This window comes from Clavelina lepadiformis, chromosome 8 (assembly GCF_947623445.1).
Source record: "Clavelina lepadiformis chromosome 8, kaClaLepa1.1, whole genome shotgun sequence".
NCBI lineage: Eukaryota > Metazoa > Chordata > Ascidiacea > Aplousobranchia > Clavelinidae > Clavelina > Clavelina lepadiformis.
In genome coordinates this window covers 18,716,466-18,736,392 of record NC_135247.1, presented here as the reverse complement: position 1 = coordinate 18,736,392, position 19,927 = coordinate 18,716,466, and the positions used below count along the sequence as shown (strand labels likewise).

The window sequence follows — 19,927 nt, the reverse complement described above, 5'->3', positions numbered from 1 at the left end:
CAGACGCATGCTGATGTGATTGTGTCATCCTTGAACCAACAACCAGAAGTGTTTGGCTACAACTGGTGTTGGAAAGAAGTTTGCCACTTTGGTTTCAGCATCCCTATTCGCTTGAAAAATCTATGAATGCAAACAGATTTGTCTGGAGTAGGTCATGGATAAATAAAATGGACCGAGACAAATCGATCTTTATTTTATGGTTTTGTTTATCGAAAGCAGGACACTTTGTGACCTCAGCCAAATCATTTAAACATAAATCGCTAAATAATGTTAACTTAATAAAAAATTGCTTGCCTTCAAAGAAATGATGAAGTAGTATTTATGCTTACCTCTGCATGAAGGCCTTGAATGGCTCCATGTATAATCATCCCGGCAAGTTATCATGTCGTTTCCGTCCACTTCGTATCCTTCGTCACATTCCAATCGTAGCGTTGATGAGCGTGCAAAACGATTTCCAGATTCCAGAACAAATCTTCCGTTTTGCGGGTTACTAACATCAGGGCATTTCCTTTCTGGAATGTTAATAAAATTTTACGTTGTTAAGTGATGCAAGCTGTTGATTTTGTTATTTCGAAAAACATACTCTTCAGGTAAAAACTTCTTGATGATTAGTTTAAGGATGCTGTATCCGTGTAGCCTACCTCTGCATGTAGGTACAGATCTATCCCACGTGTAGTCATCTCTGCATCTAATTGATTCTCTTCTTTCGACCTCATAACCTCCGTTACATTCAAATCTGATTGTTGAACCACGAACATGAACTCTGTTGGCTGATTCTGCAATTCTTCCATTTGCAGGAGCAGTGACCGAAGGGCAAGTCAGTGTCTCTAAGAAAGAACTTGCGGAGATAAATGGTTTTTTTTTGAATGATATACGAATAAATATAAGAGAACGGTATGAGCAGGCATTGTGCTGTTTCCATTGAAGAAACTTAAATATTTACAGCTAATGAGTGTGAAAGTCTGTGTAACATAACCTAAACATATACGTAGTTTCCATAGGCTACACTAAGTATTTTTATGGCATTCAGTTTTACCGCAAGTATTTGGCGGAGATTTATTCCAGGTTCCGTCCCTCCTGCATGTTATTTCGTCATAACCTTCTATTGTTTGCTCAATGTCCCGGAAACTAAACTTCAACCTGGTTCCCACGTTATACGCGTCCTGCTCATTATTTCCTAATAATTGTATTATGTCTTCTATCCGCGGCTTTGGACACTGTACGACTACAAACAAAAGAATGTTTAACACTAAAACGTTAAACAGTGCTCGATAATGATTTATTTAGAAACTATGCTCGCGTCAATAACGACGCACTATAAAAGTAGTTACAGCAATTAATTATATAATGAAATGCCAAAATTTTTCGGACCATTCTAGATCTATTAGAGTACTGATGTTTCTCTAGAAATAGGCCGAAGAATGAAAACGTATTGACAAATGAAACGAAGCCAGAAAGATAAAAAATAGTAATGTAATATGGGGAATGGTGTGATGTTAGGCTTTACTTATAGGCTGGCCCAAGGCCAAGCCAAGTCTTATTGTTTGACTCCGAAATGATTGTCTTTGACTCCGTTGCGTTTACTGTCTCAATAATGTTTCTTCAAATCAACACCAACTTCATAAAGTCTAATTGTTATATTGTCCGAATAAGTTGTCACATCGAAACCAATTAATCACCATGCTTCCAATTCCCAATATCTTAGTAATAACTTCAATTCAGAGGAAATAACTCAGAAAGAAGAGAATTTCCAAGAGAGCGATTTAAACCAAACATTTGCTTTTATACTAAAGTATTGACCAATGAGCGAACGCCAAATTATCCATACAATGAAACGTATCTCTTGTCAATGTTATACATTCTACTTTTTCACAAAGAATTCAATCGATTTACATCAGCACAGAAAACCACTTGACACACTTACTACGTCACATGTCGATTTGGAACTACGCTTTGAATAAAGATTACTAGAAACAATGCATTGCTACGTACAAGCCATGTTACATCTTCTATTATACCGAAACCCTGACCAAGTACCATCAAACATTACACGGTAAAATACAATGCTACTTGAAACATTTTAATTTCCTTTGTTTGAATAACTGCTTAACGCCGATAAATACGTCAGTTTAAACATTTAATTAATTCCAGCTGGAGAAATCCCACAAAAACCGCTTTTAAGGTGCCAATTTATCTAATTGTTATAATATTTTATTACGGTCGCCACAGTAAGTTGAAATTTCGTGTTTAACCGTTGTCGCAGTGCAACCCGAACGAATTTTCCGGACAAACGCAGTAATAATAGCCGTCTTCAGAATGACAATTTCCGCTTTGACAAGGCGAATTCCAGCAAGGGTTGAAAACTACAAAAAAAGCAGTGTATCAGGAGTAATCCGAAAAGCAAAATACCATAAGTAAATATATCCTACTTCTCTCGCAATGATTCCCTCTTGTATATGAAGGGCATTGACAGTCGTAACTTCTGAGGTTACTGTCGGCAACGCATCGACCATCATTCATACACACCGTGTCGCTGCACGGGTCCATATCTGGTACAAAATAGATACAACCCATGGCCTTGTCAAGCAATTGCAAGATAAGTTTTGCAACATAAACAATGGCAGTATAAAGTATAAGCTAGTATAAAACCTTTCAGGTTAACATGACTTTGCAGAATTAATTTGTCTACTCACCTCTTTCGCAAATATAATAGGTTTTTCGCCAACAAGCGAGATCATTCCATCCTCCGTTTCGCGACATGCTTCCGCAGTCTTCATTTCCTGCATTGTTCGGTTCACGCCAGTTCCAGTTTCTATGAGTCAGGCGTGTATCGTCAAGCCAGTGCCAGCGTCCTTCTTGTTTTTGATCAGTCATTCCGATAAAATAACCATAACTGAAAGGTGTGCGTCCAAGACTCCCCATAATTGTTGAAAGTGCATTTTGAATCATCTCTGTTTTTACCAAGGCAAGATCTCCCCCTAAATTCTGACAAGCGTCTCTAGCATCATTGAAGTTTTTCTCGATTCGAAAGATTAAGTACTCCTTGTCAGAGTAACCTGTATGTACAAGTGGATCCATTGAAGTAATTTCATCATAGTTCAGACAATAATATGATTTACCTTGACTTATTTACAGCTGATAAATTATGGTAACTCAGACATAAGTCTAATGTTATATAAGAAGTGGATGTAAGCGCTATAAAAATGTATAGAGTTAATGGCAGCAAGAATCACGGCGTCCACACAAGCGTGTCAACTCATATTTAAAACACTTCCGGACTCAGGCAAGATTCGCCATAAACATTGTGTGGACTACACACATTTTGTTGCCTGTTCTAAAAATCACAATGTAAGCTACAGTGTGTGCGAGTTAACCCGGATAACAAGACGCGGGAAAGAATTTACGGGGAAACGTCATTGCAAAAAAAACAAAACGGTTATTAAAAAAGAATTACAGACAAGCAATGGCCAGGATGTTTGCCTAATCTAAATAATTCTAATTAGTTCTAATCTAACTGTTTATATAATTATGTGTATTGATAGATTATTTCTTTTATTAACGCTTCGGAAAAATGTTAATTTTGTAAAATTCAATTTTTTTAAACTAGTTCAATTAAGGTTACTCACGGTCAGCGCTTGAAAATTGAAATAATTACGAATGATTGATTAGAAGGTTAGTTCACGCTTAGATTTAAGGTAGTAAAGGCAGATGTTTTCGCTTTTGTAAATTTTTATGTAATTGTTCAAATTGTAACGAGCAGTCACGGTTCAGATTGAAAAGCAACTTTTACTTGTTTTTCTTGCTGGGCATGGAGTAGAACATCCTTCGTCTTGCAAGGAAGAGCCCAGGCATGCTCCTCCGGTACGACCATATCTTCCACAAACTCTCCATCTTCTTCTGTTTCCCTCACCACAGGTAACTGAGCAAGGTGTCCATCCACCCCAGGTTTTCCAAACTCCTGCATATTATGCCATTATCGTTAGTATCCTTCATGTTCTAATATACGCAGGATCTACCCCTTCTTACCGTTGTTTAAACGTGTGTTGTCATTTCAAAATTTAATTTTAAAAATCTCCTAATTGTAATACCATTGATTATTATAAACTAAATGCGTCAAAATCGTATTACAAGTCAAGTTAGTAAGGACGTTTATGACAATTAGCAATTATTATCAATCCGTCTTTTATTACCACTATCGGGAGGACATTCTCGTTTAAGTTTTACTGAAATGCTTTTAACGAGGATTGAATGAAAGCGAGCATTTACCAGGCAAATAGCAGTTTGGAGGATCGTTATTCCAACTTCCAGATGCTTGACAACTTGACCTAATTGCACCCTCCAAATCAAATCCTTCGTTGCATGAATATGTAATTTCTTCCTCGAAAATATATCTTTCCTTTCTGGGGATTGACTCGCCGAAGTCGGGGTCAGAGCGCTCACAGGTGATTTCTGCAAAAACACAATTTATTTTTGCGGATAAGCCGTAACATAAATCGTAGAGCCCTAGATAAGTAGTTGACTTGGTTAGCAAGGTATACTGTATGTGTGGGGAAATAATATTTCGCATTATTGTTTGTTTGTTTTTCGTGCATCTTCCCACGCTTTTGTTTTCCTTAGTTATCAGTTAACTTTTATTCTGTTTGTTATTTCTCTTGATGATCTGATTTGATTGATTTCTCTTGTCCACTGTTTTTTTCATGTTGTTTATACCGCCTCAAGTGTTTCGATGTGGTCCAGTGCAGATTCATACGTGTCCTGTTTTCGGTTGGTCTCCCGCATGGGCTTCAGGCGGTAGAGGTGAGCTGGCGAAAAAAGGTGGCTTTCAAGGGCAGTCGTGGTATGGGCGTTTAGGAAGAGGACCTGTCGTTTTTGTTGGTCACTCAGAACTGGTTGCTTTATTATATTTTACCATTTTATTGTAAAACGTGTGCACCGTAAGTCAAGCCCCAAAAGCGGAGTGGAGTGTTTTTAATCTGATATCGAAATACAATCAGACTACATTAAAAGAGGCTTTTTGGCTTTGAGTGGGCCGTGAAAGCGGTGGAGAAGGACCTGGCAATAGAAAATCTGTAACATATGTAAGGCCTGCAGTAAAGTTGAGTATTACGTTGGCAAGTCGGTACAGGGTGCGACCACGTCCCGTCTTCAGTGCATGACAAAATTTTGGCTCCACTTAAGCGAAAACCTCTACTACATCCATATGTTATAGTATCTTCATACACCCAAGACATTTTGTTTGCTGGTCTTATTATGTCGACGTTACGTGGTGGTGTGGGATGCTCGCATGATCTTACTGTAAAGTAAACACAATAAAATTCTAATAGGTTATAGCTTCAACATGTTGTTCACACAACACTAAATTAAATACGTTTCAGCTCGTTTATAACAACTCATAAAACTGTTTCAACATCAACTTGCTAACGACTTACTTGTGCAAGTAGGTGGAGGATCAGACCAACGACCACTTGACGTGCAGCGTGATTCAGCCGATCCTGACAACTCGTAGCCACGACCACAAGTGTAAGTGACTCTGTCTCCATAAACCCATTGACTTTTATTAGGGTTAGCTGTAGAATGTTCTGGAACGTCTTGGTGTACACATCGTCGTACTGAAACAACAACGTGCACATTATGAGTCTTACGTGCTATTTTAGAGTGTTGGTTTATAACTCAAAGTGATTGTGACACGGTAATTCTGTAAAGTTTTACTTCTGTAGAAGTAATTATGTTACAATGAAGTGTTATATTAGAAGGTAGAAATGGCAATTCTTGATAATCACTTTTTTTCTGTATAGTTTAAGAATGTGTTTACAATGAGATGAAACTACTCTATATCTGAGTCCCTTTATCTCTTAATACAAATGTGACAATAGAATAGTAATAAGCTGACAAAAATACAATAAACTGCTCACTGCGACAATTGGGTAAATCATTTGACCAACGTCCAGTAACTAGACAGGTTGATGAAGGATTTCCCCTAAAGTCATATCCAACATCGCAAGTGTAACTTAGAACATCATCTACCAGCCATTGCGACTTTGATGAACTTGGTCTGGCGTCTGCAGGTGTGGTTCGGCGTGGACAGGTTATTTCTGGAAAAGTGTTTAATTGAATGTGATTGATAAAAGTGTGATATTTTAAAAATCTTGTTTCTTTTATCATCCCACCATTACACATTTTATCTTAACAATGGTGGTGGGGAAGTGAATGCTCGGTCTTCTTGGCAAGTTGCGCTAGAGGTACCGACCAGTCGATGTCTTCGACCACAAGAGTATGTTATGATCTCATCCAATGCCACTCTGCTAAAGCTTGGAGGTTCAACAGAACCGAAGCTTGGAGCTCTGGGTACGAAGCACTCTATCTCTGTTTACAATAATAAATGTGCTTTAACAGAAACGTTAAGTAACCTACAAATGTAAATCACGTATATACTATCTTACTAGCAGTTCGTTAAGAACAAGAGAAGCCCCTGACTTAGTTGTTGTGTGCAGGAAAGGGCTATTGCTTTGTTAGAACTGTTAATAAATTGTTAGTTTAACACACTCTTATACAATAAAAGACTTAAAACGTTTAACAATGAAATCCAAAACAGTAATTTCGTAAATTAATTTTTTGTAAAACAATGTACGGTATTTACATTTAAAAGTTGTAACAAAATAAACTAACTTTCTAATGCAAGCGTATATAGATGTTTTATTGAAGAAATTGATAAAGCATTTGATTATGTTGTAAAAATGAATGGAATTAGGAAGCTTTTACAACTTAAAGTAGAAGTTAATATCATGCAAACATAACTCATATATTTAGTTTTACAGTATATAGTATCCATCGCGATATAAATGGACTTGGTATATAATGTCAGGTGTGGTTCAACTTGGGAAAGTTTCTTTGAATGGTAACTACATAAATGCGCTTACATGTAAATCTCGACACAGCCAATCTTACCCAAGCAAGTTGGAGCTGTTCCGGTCCATTTTTTGTCGGATCTACATGTCCTGGTTCTTGTTCCTTTGAGAATGAATCCATCATTGCAAATGTAATGAACTGTATCGCCATAAGTTCTGTCGCCTTCGATTGTCCCATTGCTGAATGTATCCAAATCATCACAAGGAGCTTCTAATTGAGAAACAAATGAATGGGCATTGTAAAGCCGAAAACGTGTAAAAAACTGGACCAATAATGCTTAGAATTTGCCAATAAGAAGTTTCGATTACTTGAAAACATAATGATTGTCCCGTTATCGGTTTTCTACTACAGTACAACTATTTTGCTTTCACCAAACTTTTACTTGGATTAATACAAGACATTCCACAAACGTCATCACAAACACATCTCTTCAGTGCTCCTCTACAATCTGCATCATTCTCGCAAGATTTCCTGCAAGTTCTTCCTGCCTCCACTTGGCAAAGATCAGCACGACAGAATGAGTCAAGATTAGATAATTCTAGTAAATATTTAAGACCATTTTTGTAAACGTTTGTTTTGATTTGTTAAATTACAAATTTTCGATTAATGGGAACAGAACCTGATTCTGTTTGTTGTTGTATTTCAGTAATCCAGGGCATTAGCGGAGCTACGCTTGTGTAGTATCCTGGAAATTGGTATTTTATGCCGTTTTCTGTGTATGTTGATCCACATCCCCAACCCCAGCTCACAATTCCAATTTGTATCCAACATCCTTTGCCAATAACATTTTCTTTGAACTGTAAATAAAGTTGAAACGTAATAAATATCATGTAAACTTGCAATTACTTTAGATAATCCTCCTTAAATTTTAAGAAAAAACTAATAATAACTTAACATTTGCTATAATTGAGCTTCAGCAAATCTCTGTTTCAGCTTCGCCCACCTCTCGTACAAGTGGTCCGCCGCTGTCTCCTTTACATGCATCAGTTATAATATCAGGGTTTCCCCCAACTCCACAAATCATTTGGTCAGTAAACGTAATTCCTTCCGGTAAACCTTGTTTTCTCATTTGGGCAATACTTCGATTGCACCTGAAAAATTATGAAATAAATTTAACACTTCGTAAACCGTTTCATGTTTAAAAAGCTCTAAGAGCACAGCAACTTCAAATTTTTTTATATTTTTTCCAGTGACAGTAACAGTGACAGTGAAAATGACAGTCGCAGATCTCATTTTTCATATTTGTTCCAATCATTCGGATCAAGCTTCTGAAAAATGAAATCTACTGTGGAGTTACCTTTCATCGTTATGAAGTCGAATTAGTGCTTGGTTTAAAAATTTCGAAACTTTAAAATCAAAATCGGAAGGATTACGAATCCTTGTTTCACCAAAACCAGTAACGACTGTTAAAACAGATTTTCTTTCAAGTTCTCCTTTTTCGATCAACCAGTCGCCTAAAACAAGTTTAAGCTTCAATTTATGGACAAAATTATTTAAAAAAATATATTTTCTGCAATTGTACATGACCTACCTTCAGTTTTGCATTTATCACTTCCTGAAATCTTTCTCCCAAACAACGTCCTTTCATTTCTCTCCAAATATTCACTGACGCAATTTCCATCCATGCATGGCAAGCACACTGGTCTCACATATGACGTATAATTCACCCAACCTGCAATTCCAGTTTCGTGCCAGTACAAGCCAAGTTGCTTCAATTCTCTGCCTACAAGAATCTGTAGCAACATATCGATTTTGTTCGTCAGTGTTTTCAGAAAAAAGTTGATTTCAAACATTCAAGATATAGCTCTTGTTTTGAAACACTTTTCAGTTGCAACATATTCTGGTTTCATCAAACTTCTAATGCTATTTGATTAAACAAAAATTACTAAAGCTATGTCGTAATCAAATGTGTTGATGGAAAAGTTTTCGTGCTCATAAATCTTCTCTGCTCGAAAAACTTGTACATGTGAAGAAAGCTGAGATTGATCGTTTTCCGGTAACTGTCGAATTCCTTTCAAACAATTGTTACACAACAAGTTTAATCAACGCTTTGTTGTTTTACAAAACAATCTTTCAATGAAATTCAACCAACCAAACGTAAGCAAGATATTGTGCGCCCAATCTCTTGGTCTTGCCATGCCATGAAAGACATGAGCAGCTGCGAGAACCCATCGATGGTTGATTAAAGACCCACCGCCTCTCACACGGCGATATGTCTACAAACGGAACATCTTTTAGGCAAACTCGAAGTTTTAGCTGAGAGTTTGTATATATGTAAATAATCAAGCTCACGTATGAAACTCTTGCCCGATTTTCGGCTATTAGAACTTGCCAAGGCCAAGCTGCCAAATTTGCTTCTGTTCCTTTTACAACTCTGCCAATACTTGCTCTTTTCTTCACATTTCCAACATCTCCAGATATTCCGCATTGACAAAAGTCTATAGAAGCATTTTGTTAGTCTTGTTTAAATCGTAGTTCTTTGGATTTTAGCTAATTTTGAAATTTTACTGCGAAAATTGAATTGATTTTGATTTTAGCAAAAGTAGACATTGGTTTGAAAACATTTATATTAGTTCATGTTTTAATTTAATATGATGATTTTCAAATTTGTTTCAAATTTTAACCACATGTTGAACTTTTCTCGTTTAAAAATATTTCAGTAGAACTGAGTAATAACCTTTACAATTGAACTGCTAAATTAGAACTAACCTTGGCCCTTTAAAGTATCGGGTACTTCAATGGAAGTTGGATTGACCAAAAGTAAGTGTCTGGGATAAGTTAGGGATTGGAGTTCGTCATAGGTGGCACTCTCATGAACATTTGATCCAAATGCTATTACGTAAATCTAAAACATATTGCGTCATTCCTGGTGTAAAATGTGAACAAAATTCAAACCAAAAATAAGTTAGATAAATCCAAAACATAAAATATCGAAACATTTATGTTTAAGTGTTGACTATAAAAGCGCTCGCGAAAATTTAAACATATTATTTATTAAATTAAAAGTTTGTAGATGAAATCCATACAAATGTACGTTTAGCAAATTTTTTGACAATCCATCTATAAAATCTTGCATCACGATTTTTGGGGAAATCAGTCCTGGAAAATGTTGACCTTAAAAAATTAAAAATAATCTGTAACTAAAATCTTGGGTATAACTGAGTTGATGACGCACATATACTCCTTTTACCATTGATAAACAAGAAAATATTCTTCATGTTTTCCGAAATGTTTTGGGCGATCCTTGAATAGACTTCCCGTAATTTTCGCAAACCCCTCCGCAGTGTTTCTCAGCTCACCAACATTTTACACGAACTTTTCTGCGCCAAAACACGAGTTGATAACATTTTTTATTATTTAAAGCTCATTTTATAAACATTAATTTTTGTTTCAACTTCTCTTTTTCCTTTAACCTTTTTCTTTACCTCTGTCTGCTAAAATAGTTCTCAGCGATTGAATTACTTCTTGCGTAGGAACTGAAGCAAACCTCAGGACAACTTTAGATCCTGAAGCAAAAACAATGATGGCGCATTTCAAGTAGTTGTCTCTGCTTGCCTGTAAATTTAAAAATCAATTTGTTTTCACAAACACTTTGATGCTGGTCTATATACAAGATAGCAATTATGTAGGCCTACTTTAAAAACATGTAAATGTTTACCAACCTCAATTACAAGATTCTCAGCAAAATTCAGGGAAACTCTAAGAGTTTCATCACTGACATCTTCAGAAATATCAATAACAAAGATTGTTTCATGCAATATTGTTGATGTTGATAATAATGAATGACCCAGGCTGTGGCTGTGGACAAGATCTTCAGTTGTTTCCAGATTTCCTTGAAGTCGACGTAAAGGAGCTGAATTGCTGGCAGGGTATCGAGGGTCTGAAAAAAACGCAGTTTCATACGTTAAGAAAATGAAACGTTTCTGTAGCTTTTGAACTTTGAACACGCACCCATTAGTACGTACTATATTGCGCACCTTTCTTTGCCAGATTGAGAGACTTAATTATATTCTAAACTTTATCTGATGTATAAAGATACAGTTTACACTTTTGCTATTACGATGAGCTCAATACGACACCTATGCATTTCGGAGCACCACCATCGCTCCACTGTAGGAAGTAAAAACATTCTTGTTGTCGATCTCCAATCATCGAGTATCCTTCATCACATTCAAACTCAATCATCGTTCCCACCGTGAAGTTGCTCCTTGTCAAGAGATTACCGTTTATTGGAACTCCAGGATGCGGACATCTTGATTCATCATCTAAATAAAAACCACGACAAATTACAACTACGCTGCTAAAATTCAGTCTCACTAAATACTACTTTCATTTTAAGGCATTCGATTAAAACTCCAACAAAGCATAGTTTAAATATTTTCCAAGTCCACAAAAGGTTCATTCACCAATCAAATCACAAATTGCGTTTAATCCACTCCACTGTCCGTCTTCCATGCACGTTTGAACGCTGTCTCCTAGAAACCTTTGTCCTGGAGAACACTGAAACGTCACTTGGTGTCCAACCAAATATGGGCCATGCTGATACTGCACAATGTCGCCACCCATCGATCGAATAGAAGGCAATGGATCACCACAAGTTGTAGCTATAACATTTTAGCATTCAAATCAAATCGATCATTTTTGTTCCTAGAAAACGTTTAAAATCTAAGGTTGATTTTTCAACATGACCTTGGAAAATTACTCACGAGCGCAGTTGATCAATCTTCCACTCCAGGTTCCTCCTCCTGTGCATTTCCTCGTTAAATCTCCGGACTGAGGATAAAATCCGACGTCACACCGGTAGTAAGCTCTCCGTTGAAATCCTTCCCCGTCATATTTGATTGAAGCGTGTGTGGATGGTGGGGCTTCCCCGCAATCGATATCTTTGAAAAATAAGATTTGAAATATAACACTTAGTCAATGAGAGTTACATAAAAATAAAGATGATTGATATTATTCCGTGTAAATATATCACCTGGGTTCACACAAGTCCTACCACAATACCCATCACACACACAACTCATGTCTTCCGTGCACTCTGAACTTGTCACACAATTTGTTCCGCATATCATGAGATTTCGCAAAACTTTTTCTTCGTCAAACTTGCGGCAACTTCCTGAAATCAAAGTAACAAGTTTATGTGCAACGACTTTGTTGTATTGGAGATAATAGCAAATGGTTTAGTTACAGCAACATATCATAAAACGCTTCATTGTGACGCGTTTTGAACGACTTTATCTTTGATGTTCATTGACATTCACTTACGAGCACAAACCGCCAATCTAGTCCAACTTTTTCTTCCATGGCATAAGTTAAAATTTTGAGATCCTTCTAAACGGTAACCAGGCGCACACTCATACTCAGCCATGTCATCATACTGGTAAGGTGGCGACGGTTTCAATACGAGTGATCCGTTGGAGTGTCTTCGATAAACGCGAACTCTTGCCATATTTGGTGTCACCGATGGTAGACCGCATAAGTTATCTATAAATAGTGTTAAATATTATGTCAACTTTTGTTTTTATTTTTCAACTACATAACTCCATAACATTGCACGAAAACTTGTTAAATTGTTTCAAGGGAAAAAGTTAAAATTTCGCTGACCGTACATGCTCTACATGTTAAAATAATTTTGTTTTTATGACTTTACTGTAGGCACAATTTCATTCACTTTTACATTCCAGCTTTATCAGGAACACATTATAACTCACTCATATTGATGCAAGACATTCCACATTCATGATCACAGCGACATATTTTTCCATCTTTACACTGAGCTTGTGATGGACAGGGCTTACGACAAGGTCGTCCTACAGCATCTGCCTTTGTTTGGTTTCTTCTTGGACACTGAGCTGAGACTTTGAAACAAGAATCAAAAGTAGCACAATCAAAAATGGCTTCCACAAACAGATAGTTTTTTACTAATTTTAATATGTTTGACTAATATAATACCATATGAAATACTCGTTTACTTTGGTAAGTTGTTGAAAGCAAAACGATTACTGCACAAACTTGACAAAACTTGATCTCCATGTTTTCTGAAACTAAATTTTCTTTCTTTAACATTAAAGGAATCTTATAAGCGTATGTTTAATTGCCTGGAGCGATTTGAACGGGCGAACTCGCTGAAAAAATTTATCGCGGTTTCGTTTGAAAACTTTTTGTTGTGGTTTGCGCATTAACGATCCTGAAATAACTTTACGATTCCGTTTTGAGATTATAAGTTTCAGGAACCGTCGTAAAAAATTCCCTTTTGCACAATCACTTGAGGCTATATTTGAAGAAAGTCAACAAACGGTGCAAAGCAAATGTGGGATTTCGTCACCAAATACAAAGACTAAATATGAGTTCGTCAAATCAATTCTCTTTGAGGTCGAAGTTCTTTCACTGCGCTTAATACTAAGATTGTTTTTATTCTGTACAAAACTGACCAGTACGTATTTTGCGGCCTTTCATTTTGATACAACAAAGGTAAGACGGAATTTGAAGCTCGAACAATACGTGAAGATGATCTAAAGCGTGTAAGTTATCAACACATCGTTAATATGAGAGATTGGAAAAATAGTTTATCTGAGCTAATTTACATATTACACGCCGAACAAGAATGTTACCTGCAGCAAAGATTTTTGAAATGTTTAAAAAAAATTCTTTTCCTGTGCTACAGGTAAGCTGCCAATAATTTCGTTGAAAATCGCGGCCTGTATGATTAGACGACTGCGAGAAGTGTGGAACAAGTTGATAATAAAGTGATACGATTTAGGATGTTTATTGATGATCATGTGTTTTGAATTAACTCGTAGTAAGTTGTGACCTCACCCTCAGGCGCGTGTATTTCCAGTGACGTGTACACGCTTCTCTTCTAGAGTAATCAGCGCGTTTTAAAGCAATGGTATTTTCCATTATGCAACCAACAACAACACTGAGGTTTGTGTAAACTCTGTCAGTTATTCCAGCTTATGTTTGCAATTGAAGTACAACTAACCCTTCCTACCAGACTTGATACATTGTTTAACAGCCATAATTCCTCAAAGGTTCTCATCTTCAAAGCACTCCCACAACAAACATGCTGTACATAAAAGCTTGGTTTCTTTCTAATGAAACAAGTGATTAAAACTGCGCACCACAATCCAACCTACTTTCTCGCTCAACGTCAAAGTAGACTGACCGCACATGACCATACTCATTGCTGAGGGTCACGAAAGCTAAGGATATATCTGATCATTTGTGAAGCTTTTTACACTTCAGGTGTAGGCCTAAAGTGTAAACCGTAAAGTAAACGTAAACCGTAAACGCCTAAAGTGTAAAAACAACAACAACTGCTAAGTAATAAACACTGTGCTTGGTCAAACCTTTCACCAAATATATTTCATATTTCTTACAATTTTAATATACTGTACAGACGGCACGAAGCCATACCATGCCAGTGTACCAGGCTATAGCACACGAAGTCATTGAAAAAAATCATTTATTAGAAGAAGATCGTTTACCATTACAACGACACCATTGCTAACAGTCTTAAGTCATTACGACTAAACTAAACTATCATTACGACTAAACCACTCCCAACAGTCTTAAGTGTTTGAGGTTTTATAGACAACCACAAAGATATGCGGTAGAGCTGATAACACGTTCATACGCAGCTTGGTGGGTTGCTGCTCCACTTTCCAGTATTCTGACAAACTATCGTGGCTGGTCCCATCATATTATATCCAGCTTCGCATGAATACGTGATGCTGTCACCAGCCACATAAGTAAATCTGATCGACCCCACAATAGTGCGAGCAGGAACAACAACAAAGTAAAACGCACAAGGACAAGACTTGTCACATCTGTCCCATTCATCATCATACTCTGCAGTGAAGGAACACCAGTCAGTGAGACCAATTTTAGATTCAATACAAGACTTATAGGTTCTTCCTTTGTAGTCGAAAGGAAAATGACAATCCCCGGAGTCAGTGCATTGTCGTTCTAAACGTTTCAAAGTGTTTGTCAAAAAAGCAAAGAACAATTTGCAACTTACATGCAGCAATGATATGCCAAGTAATACTTTTACTAATCCACACACTCAGGAAACTCATTTGACCAAGTTCCGGAGCGTCGGCAATATATGGTTGGTTGTCCGATCATTGTATAGCCTTCATCACATGTAAATGAAACACTTCTGTCTGCGGGGACTTTTTCCCCAGCAGATCTTGACAAGGTTCCGTGAGCCGGTGTTTGAGGAACAATACATCGACTCTCTGCACAGGTTTAAGTATTACAGCAGAATATGAAAGCCTTTTGACAACACAGGTTTCTTATAAGTAGGCTACCTTCACAGACTGGGGTGGGTCGATTCCAATTCCCGCTCCTCAGACATGTTGCTTTCAACGTCCCATGTAGCTGATTTTTCATGAAGTAACCTGGATCGCATGAGTAAGTAATTGTCCCATCCAATAACACTCTGTTGCCCGATGACGGTGAAACGGATCCATCGGTTGGCGCAGGAGGCACCAAGCAATCAAGGCCTGAGAATGCATTTATTCAAGCTACATAGATTCCTTATGAAAACTATGATGTTACATATCAGTACTTCTTATGCATGATTTGAATGTTGCTTACGTATTGAGCAATCCTTTCCTTCGTATCCGTGCCCGCAAAAACAAGTGTAATCATCTATCCTGTTGATACAAGTTCCTCCGTTTTGATAAGAATCCGGAATACTACATTCGTCACCTATAAAAAAGGAATGAAAATATTTTTATAATGCTTGATTGTTCATGCAGTTTTTTTTTCAATTTTGTTTTTGTCGAAGGGGCATAAATACTGTACAATGACAACATACCAAATGATAAAAATGATAAAAACGATAAAAACTGATAAAAATGATAAAAATGAAATGATAAAAACTCTGCTGCCGAAGAAAAAGTCGTCCCCTTCCGTAATAACCATTGTTTATTTCGCTGGGCGATTTACAATTTACTTTGGAGCAAAGGTACCTTGGTTCCGTCCAACCATCTGATGTGCAGGTTATGTTGGGATTTCCGGATAAAATAAAACCTGTTTTAACGTCATGTGAGAAAGGTGTGTGTGCATGTGTGTGTGTCCACAATTCGTAAATATTTCACCGAAGCCTTTTTGCATTAACTCTGACAATCTACATTTACTATGGGCTATGCATTAGACTTCAAGTCAAAGACGCAGGGCTTACGCCACTACAATTTATCACTTGAAGGCTGCGTTTTGAAACTTTACAGCAAACACACTTACCAAAGCGGAAGCTGTAAGTGACAACATCTCCAGTTTCATAAACGTCTTTGCTTGTTTCTGGATATGAGCTTGACGTGCGCATGGGAGTCGAACAAACAGCTGATGACACATAACCGATGCAGAGAATTGAAATTAAAGTTATTGATTTACTCTGCAACTACTGTGGAACTGCAGATAAAATAAATTCTTACTTGCTCAGTGGTTTCATTTACCTTTGCAGTACGGTGCTGAACCCGTCCATTTCTTGTCGGATCGGCAAGTTCTCTTACTGCTGCCGACTAAAACATATCCATCATTGCATGTGTAGATGACCTCATTTCCATAGGCTCTTTCTCCTTCTATTACGGCGTTTTCGACAGGTTCGAGAGCTTCGCATGGGGCGTCTTAAACAAACCATATTTGATCGTAACATCTAAGGTATGATGATATTTGCAACAAATCTAATGGCAGACGAGTATTGCGTTCATGCACATAAAAGACGATGACGTTTCCAAGTATTCGTTTGTTGGAGTATATTGTTTTGCAAAGTATATTGTTTGCCAGTTGTCACCACGAAGTCGTGTTTCTAGGTTGCTTCATTTCGAAGCAAAAACACTTCGTTTTGTGCCAAGGCAGCTTAACGAAGAGTGCCAGTAAAAGGAATGGTATCGTCTTAATTGCGTATTATGTCTTACTTGGGTTATAGCAAGACTTTCCACAAACATCATCGCACAGGCATTGTTTCGAAGAACTTCTGCAGTCAGAGTTTGTGTCGCAAAACTTTCTGCAATTTCTACCCTCTTCAAGAAGTGATAAATTGCGCACGCATGTTTCTTGTCCGGTCGAAAGCAATACTGCAAAACGAGACATGCAATTAGTTTAAGGTTCTTGTTGCCGGAAACTTGATAAGTAATACGCTTCTTAAGCACTTTATTTTTCAAAATCAGTTGGAAAGCGAGACTACTGATACGGTTTTGATCAGAACGTTAAGATATCAACTAACTATACTGTCAACAGCAATCCCAATATTATCAATATTCCAAACCGGTTTGTATACATAAACGTCAAAAACTATTGTAAGAGTTGTTTATCTTGGTAACGGAACGTGAACAGAAAAACACTTTTCTGCAATCTTCCCATCTTCAACAATTAGCCAACAATTAGCTTGAATTATCTCTAACTTGTGACACTGTCTGTTCCTGGCTGGTGTTTTCTGTAAATTTTAATGAATTAGTTGGTAGCAATAACATTAAATTGATTACATTTATCACTTGTCGAACGTGTCTACGTCAATAATATTTCATCTTTGTAGCCTGTAAACTTTATTCTACAGAGTAACCGACTGTTGCTGTATAATATGCTTCAGGCGTAAATGACTCTTTGTGAATGGCCGTGCGTTGGCTTTAAAGTGCATCACAAGTGAAGATACCGAGATTGCAGTGATAATAAACCCTGCTGCCGAAAAAGAAATTGTCCCCTTCCCAATAACCATTTTTTATGCCTTTAGGCGACTTGCAGTCAGGAAAATAGGTGACAAAAAAGTTGCGATTTTAAGGATTGTCCTTTCTCGTTAAAGTACTTAACTGCGCGACTTTTCTTTTCCGTACAACTCAACGTTTGATTTTTTACTAACCCTATGACGTCGGCACGTGTTCACTCATGCGTACAATGCCATTTATTTCGACATTTCTCACCTGCTTTGAGAAAGATGCGATCTTATCGAAATTCTTCTCTTGGTTCCGTCATAATGAGAGACTTTTGGTCAAAAAAAGAGATTTTATAACGATGCTTGTGAGTGGGTATTTTGCTTTAAGAAGTTTCTCCCTACCGAGTTTGGTAACACATATAGCTATGTTGTTCTATATATCAACCTTTCCCCCATAAGTAATACTGTCGTATCAGCATGAAAATGCGAAACTCATGACCCGGTGACGCCAAAGAAACCACAAACAACAATTTTGTAAGGTTTCCTGCAGGTTTAAATTCATTAAAATACCCGGTGGATTAATTTTATTTTATGACGTCTCATAAGTGACCTGGCCACAAAAGATGCGATTGAAAGAAATAACTTATACAAATTGTAACTATAAGATATATTCAATGATTTCAAATAACTCTATACTAATAATAATTCCTTTGTTAAACTTTGTATTTATAGAAAAATTATTAAACTTTTCAACAAGATCATATATACGTCCTATCGCGTAATCTACCAAGTTTATTATTAATTCAAACAAGTAAGATATTTCAGACGCATGCTGATGTGATTGTGTCATCCTTGAACCAACAACCAGAAGTGTTTGGCTACAACTGGTGTTGGAAAGAAGTTTGCCACTTTGGTTTCAGCATCCCTATTCGCTTGAAAAATCTATGAATGCAAACAGATTTGTCTGGAGTAGGTCATGGATAAATAAAATGGACCGAGACAAATCGATCTTTATTTTATGGTTTTGTTTATCGAAAGCAGGACACTTTGTGACCTCAGCCAAATCATTTAAACATAAATCGCTAAATAATGTTAACTTAATAAAAAATTGCTTGCCTTCAAAGAAATGATGAAGTAGTATTTATGCTTACCTCTGCATGAAGGCCTTGAATGGCTCCATGTATAATCATCCCGGCAAGTTATCATGTCGTTTCCGTCCACTTCGTATCCTTCGTCACATTCCAATCGTAGCGTTGATGAGCGTGCAAAACGATTTCCAGATTCCAGAACAAATCTTCCGTTTTGCGGGTTACTAACATCAGGGCATTTCCTTTCTGGAATGTTAATAAAATTTTACGTTGTTAAGTGATGCAAGCTGTTGATTTTGTTATTTCGAAAAACATACTCTTCAGGTAAAAACTTCTTGATGATTAGTTTAAGGATGCTGTATCCGTGTAGCCTACCTCTGCATGTAGGTACAGATCTATCCCACGTGTAGTCATCTCTGCATCTAATTGATTCTCTTCCTTCGACCTCATAACCTCCGTTACATTCAAATCTGATTGTTGAACCACGAACATGAACTCTGTTGGCTGATTCTGCAATTCTTCCATTTGCAGGAGCAGTGACCGAAGGGCAAGTCAGTGTCTCTAAGAAAGAACTTGCGGAGATAAATGGTTTTTTTTGAATGATATACGAATAAATATAAGAGAACGGTATGAGCAGGCATTGTGCTGTTTCCATTGAAGAAACTTAAATATTTACAGCTAATGAGTGTGAAAGTCTGTGTAACATAACCTAAACATATACGTAGTTTCCATAGGCTACACTAAGTATTTTTATGGCATTCAGTTTTACCGCAAGTATTTGGCGGAGATTTATTCCAGGTTCCATCCTCCTGCATGTTATTTCGTCATAACCTTCTATTGTTTGCTCAATGTCCCGGCAACTAAACTTTAACCTGGTTCCCACGTCATACGCGTACTGCTCATTATTTCCTAATAATTGTATTATGTCTTCTATCCGCGGCTTTGGACACTGTACGACTACAAACAAAAGAATGTTTAACACTAAAACGTTAAACAGTGCTCGATAATGATTTATTTAGAAACTATGCTCGCGTCAATAACGACGCACTATAAAAGTAGTTACAGCAATTAATTATATAATGAAATGCCAAAATTTTTCGGACCATTCTAGATCTATTAGAGTACTGATGTTTCTCTAGAAATAGGCCGAAGAATGAAAACGTATTGACAAATGAAACGAAGCCAGAAAGATAAAAAATAGTAATGTAATATGGGGAATGGTGTGATGTTAGGCTTTACTTATAGGCTGGCCCAAGGCCAAGCCAAGTCTTATTGTTTG

The 19,927-nt window shown here is 37.1% G+C and overlaps 4 protein-coding genes across 8 annotated transcripts; all 4 read right to left on the bottom strand.

The window, feature by feature from the left end:
- Window positions 1-236: 236 nt before the first annotated feature.
- Window positions 237-6,309, bottom strand: LOC143468494 (sushi, von Willebrand factor type A, EGF and pentraxin domain-containing protein 1-like). Of its 2 annotated transcripts, XM_076965753.1 has the most exons (12): window positions 6,168-6,300; window positions 5,913-6,092; window positions 5,430-5,609; window positions 5,108-5,293; window positions 4,267-4,449; window positions 3,791-3,958; window positions 2,694-3,056; window positions 2,430-2,549; window positions 2,253-2,363; window positions 1,037-1,225; window positions 642-827; window positions 237-512 (listed from the first exon to the last, which is right to left on the bottom strand). In XM_076965753.1, exons 1-12 carry the CDS (start codon window positions 6,175-6,177, stop codon window positions 271-273), a joined length of 2,118 nt encoding a protein of 705 aa, XP_076821868.1. In that variant the 5' UTR covers window positions 6,178-6,300; the 3' UTR covers window positions 237-270. The 2 variants fall into 2 exon arrangements, with proteins under 2 accessions (XP_076821868.1, XP_076821867.1); XM_076965752.1 differs by having other exon boundaries at window positions 5,913-6,309.
- Window positions 6,310-9,940: 3,631 nt separating this feature from the next.
- Window positions 9,941-14,532, bottom strand: LOC143468509 (protein lev-9-like). 2 transcript variants are annotated; one of them, XM_076965780.1, is made up of 11 exons: window positions 13,723-14,532; window positions 12,618-12,764; window positions 12,172-12,390; window positions 11,882-12,022; window positions 11,613-11,789; window positions 11,313-11,510; window positions 10,986-11,171; window positions 10,569-10,786; window positions 10,332-10,461; window positions 10,097-10,226; window positions 9,941-10,020 (listed from the first exon to the last, which is right to left on the bottom strand). In XM_076965780.1, the coding sequence occupies exons 2-10, from the start codon at window positions 12,634-12,636 to the stop codon at window positions 10,213-10,215; spliced, it is 1,302 nt and encodes a 433-aa protein (XP_076821895.1). In that variant the 5' UTR covers window positions 12,637-12,764; window positions 13,723-14,532; the 3' UTR covers window positions 9,941-10,020; window positions 10,097-10,212. The 2 variants fall into 2 exon arrangements, with proteins under 2 accessions (XP_076821895.1, XP_076821893.1); XM_076965778.1 differs by lacking the exon at window positions 13,723-14,532 and adding an exon at window positions 12,879-13,716.
- Window positions 14,533-14,616: 84 nt separating this feature from the next.
- On the bottom strand, window positions 14,617-17,695 carry LOC143468531 (protein lev-9-like). Of its 3 annotated transcripts, none has more exons than XM_076965815.1 (7): window positions 16,830-17,693; window positions 16,368-16,538; window positions 16,156-16,254; window positions 15,508-15,621; window positions 15,219-15,413; window positions 14,927-15,146; window positions 14,617-14,757 (listed from the first exon to the last, which is right to left on the bottom strand). In XM_076965815.1, the coding sequence occupies exons 1-6, from the start codon at window positions 17,002-17,004 to the stop codon at window positions 14,959-14,961; spliced, it is 942 nt and encodes a 313-aa protein (XP_076821930.1). In that variant the 5' UTR covers window positions 17,005-17,693; the 3' UTR covers window positions 14,617-14,757; window positions 14,927-14,958. The 3 variants fall into 3 exon arrangements, with proteins under 3 accessions (XP_076821930.1, XP_076821928.1, XP_076821929.1); XM_076965813.1 differs by having other exon boundaries at window positions 14,710-14,874; window positions 14,972-15,146; window positions 16,830-17,695; XM_076965814.1 differs by having other exon boundaries at window positions 14,734-14,874; window positions 14,954-15,146; window positions 16,830-17,690.
- A 570-nt stretch (window positions 17,696-18,265) lies between these two features.
- Window positions 18,266-19,620, bottom strand: LOC143468564 (E-selectin-like). Its single transcript, XM_076965875.1, has 4 exons — window positions 19,418-19,620; window positions 19,024-19,209; window positions 18,712-18,894; window positions 18,266-18,502 (listed from the first exon to the last, which is right to left on the bottom strand). Exons 1-4 carry the CDS (start codon window positions 19,461-19,463, stop codon window positions 18,486-18,488), a joined length of 432 nt encoding a protein of 143 aa, XP_076821990.1. The 5' UTR covers window positions 19,464-19,620; the 3' UTR covers window positions 18,266-18,485.
- Between the last annotated feature and the right edge of the window lie 307 nt (window positions 19,621-19,927).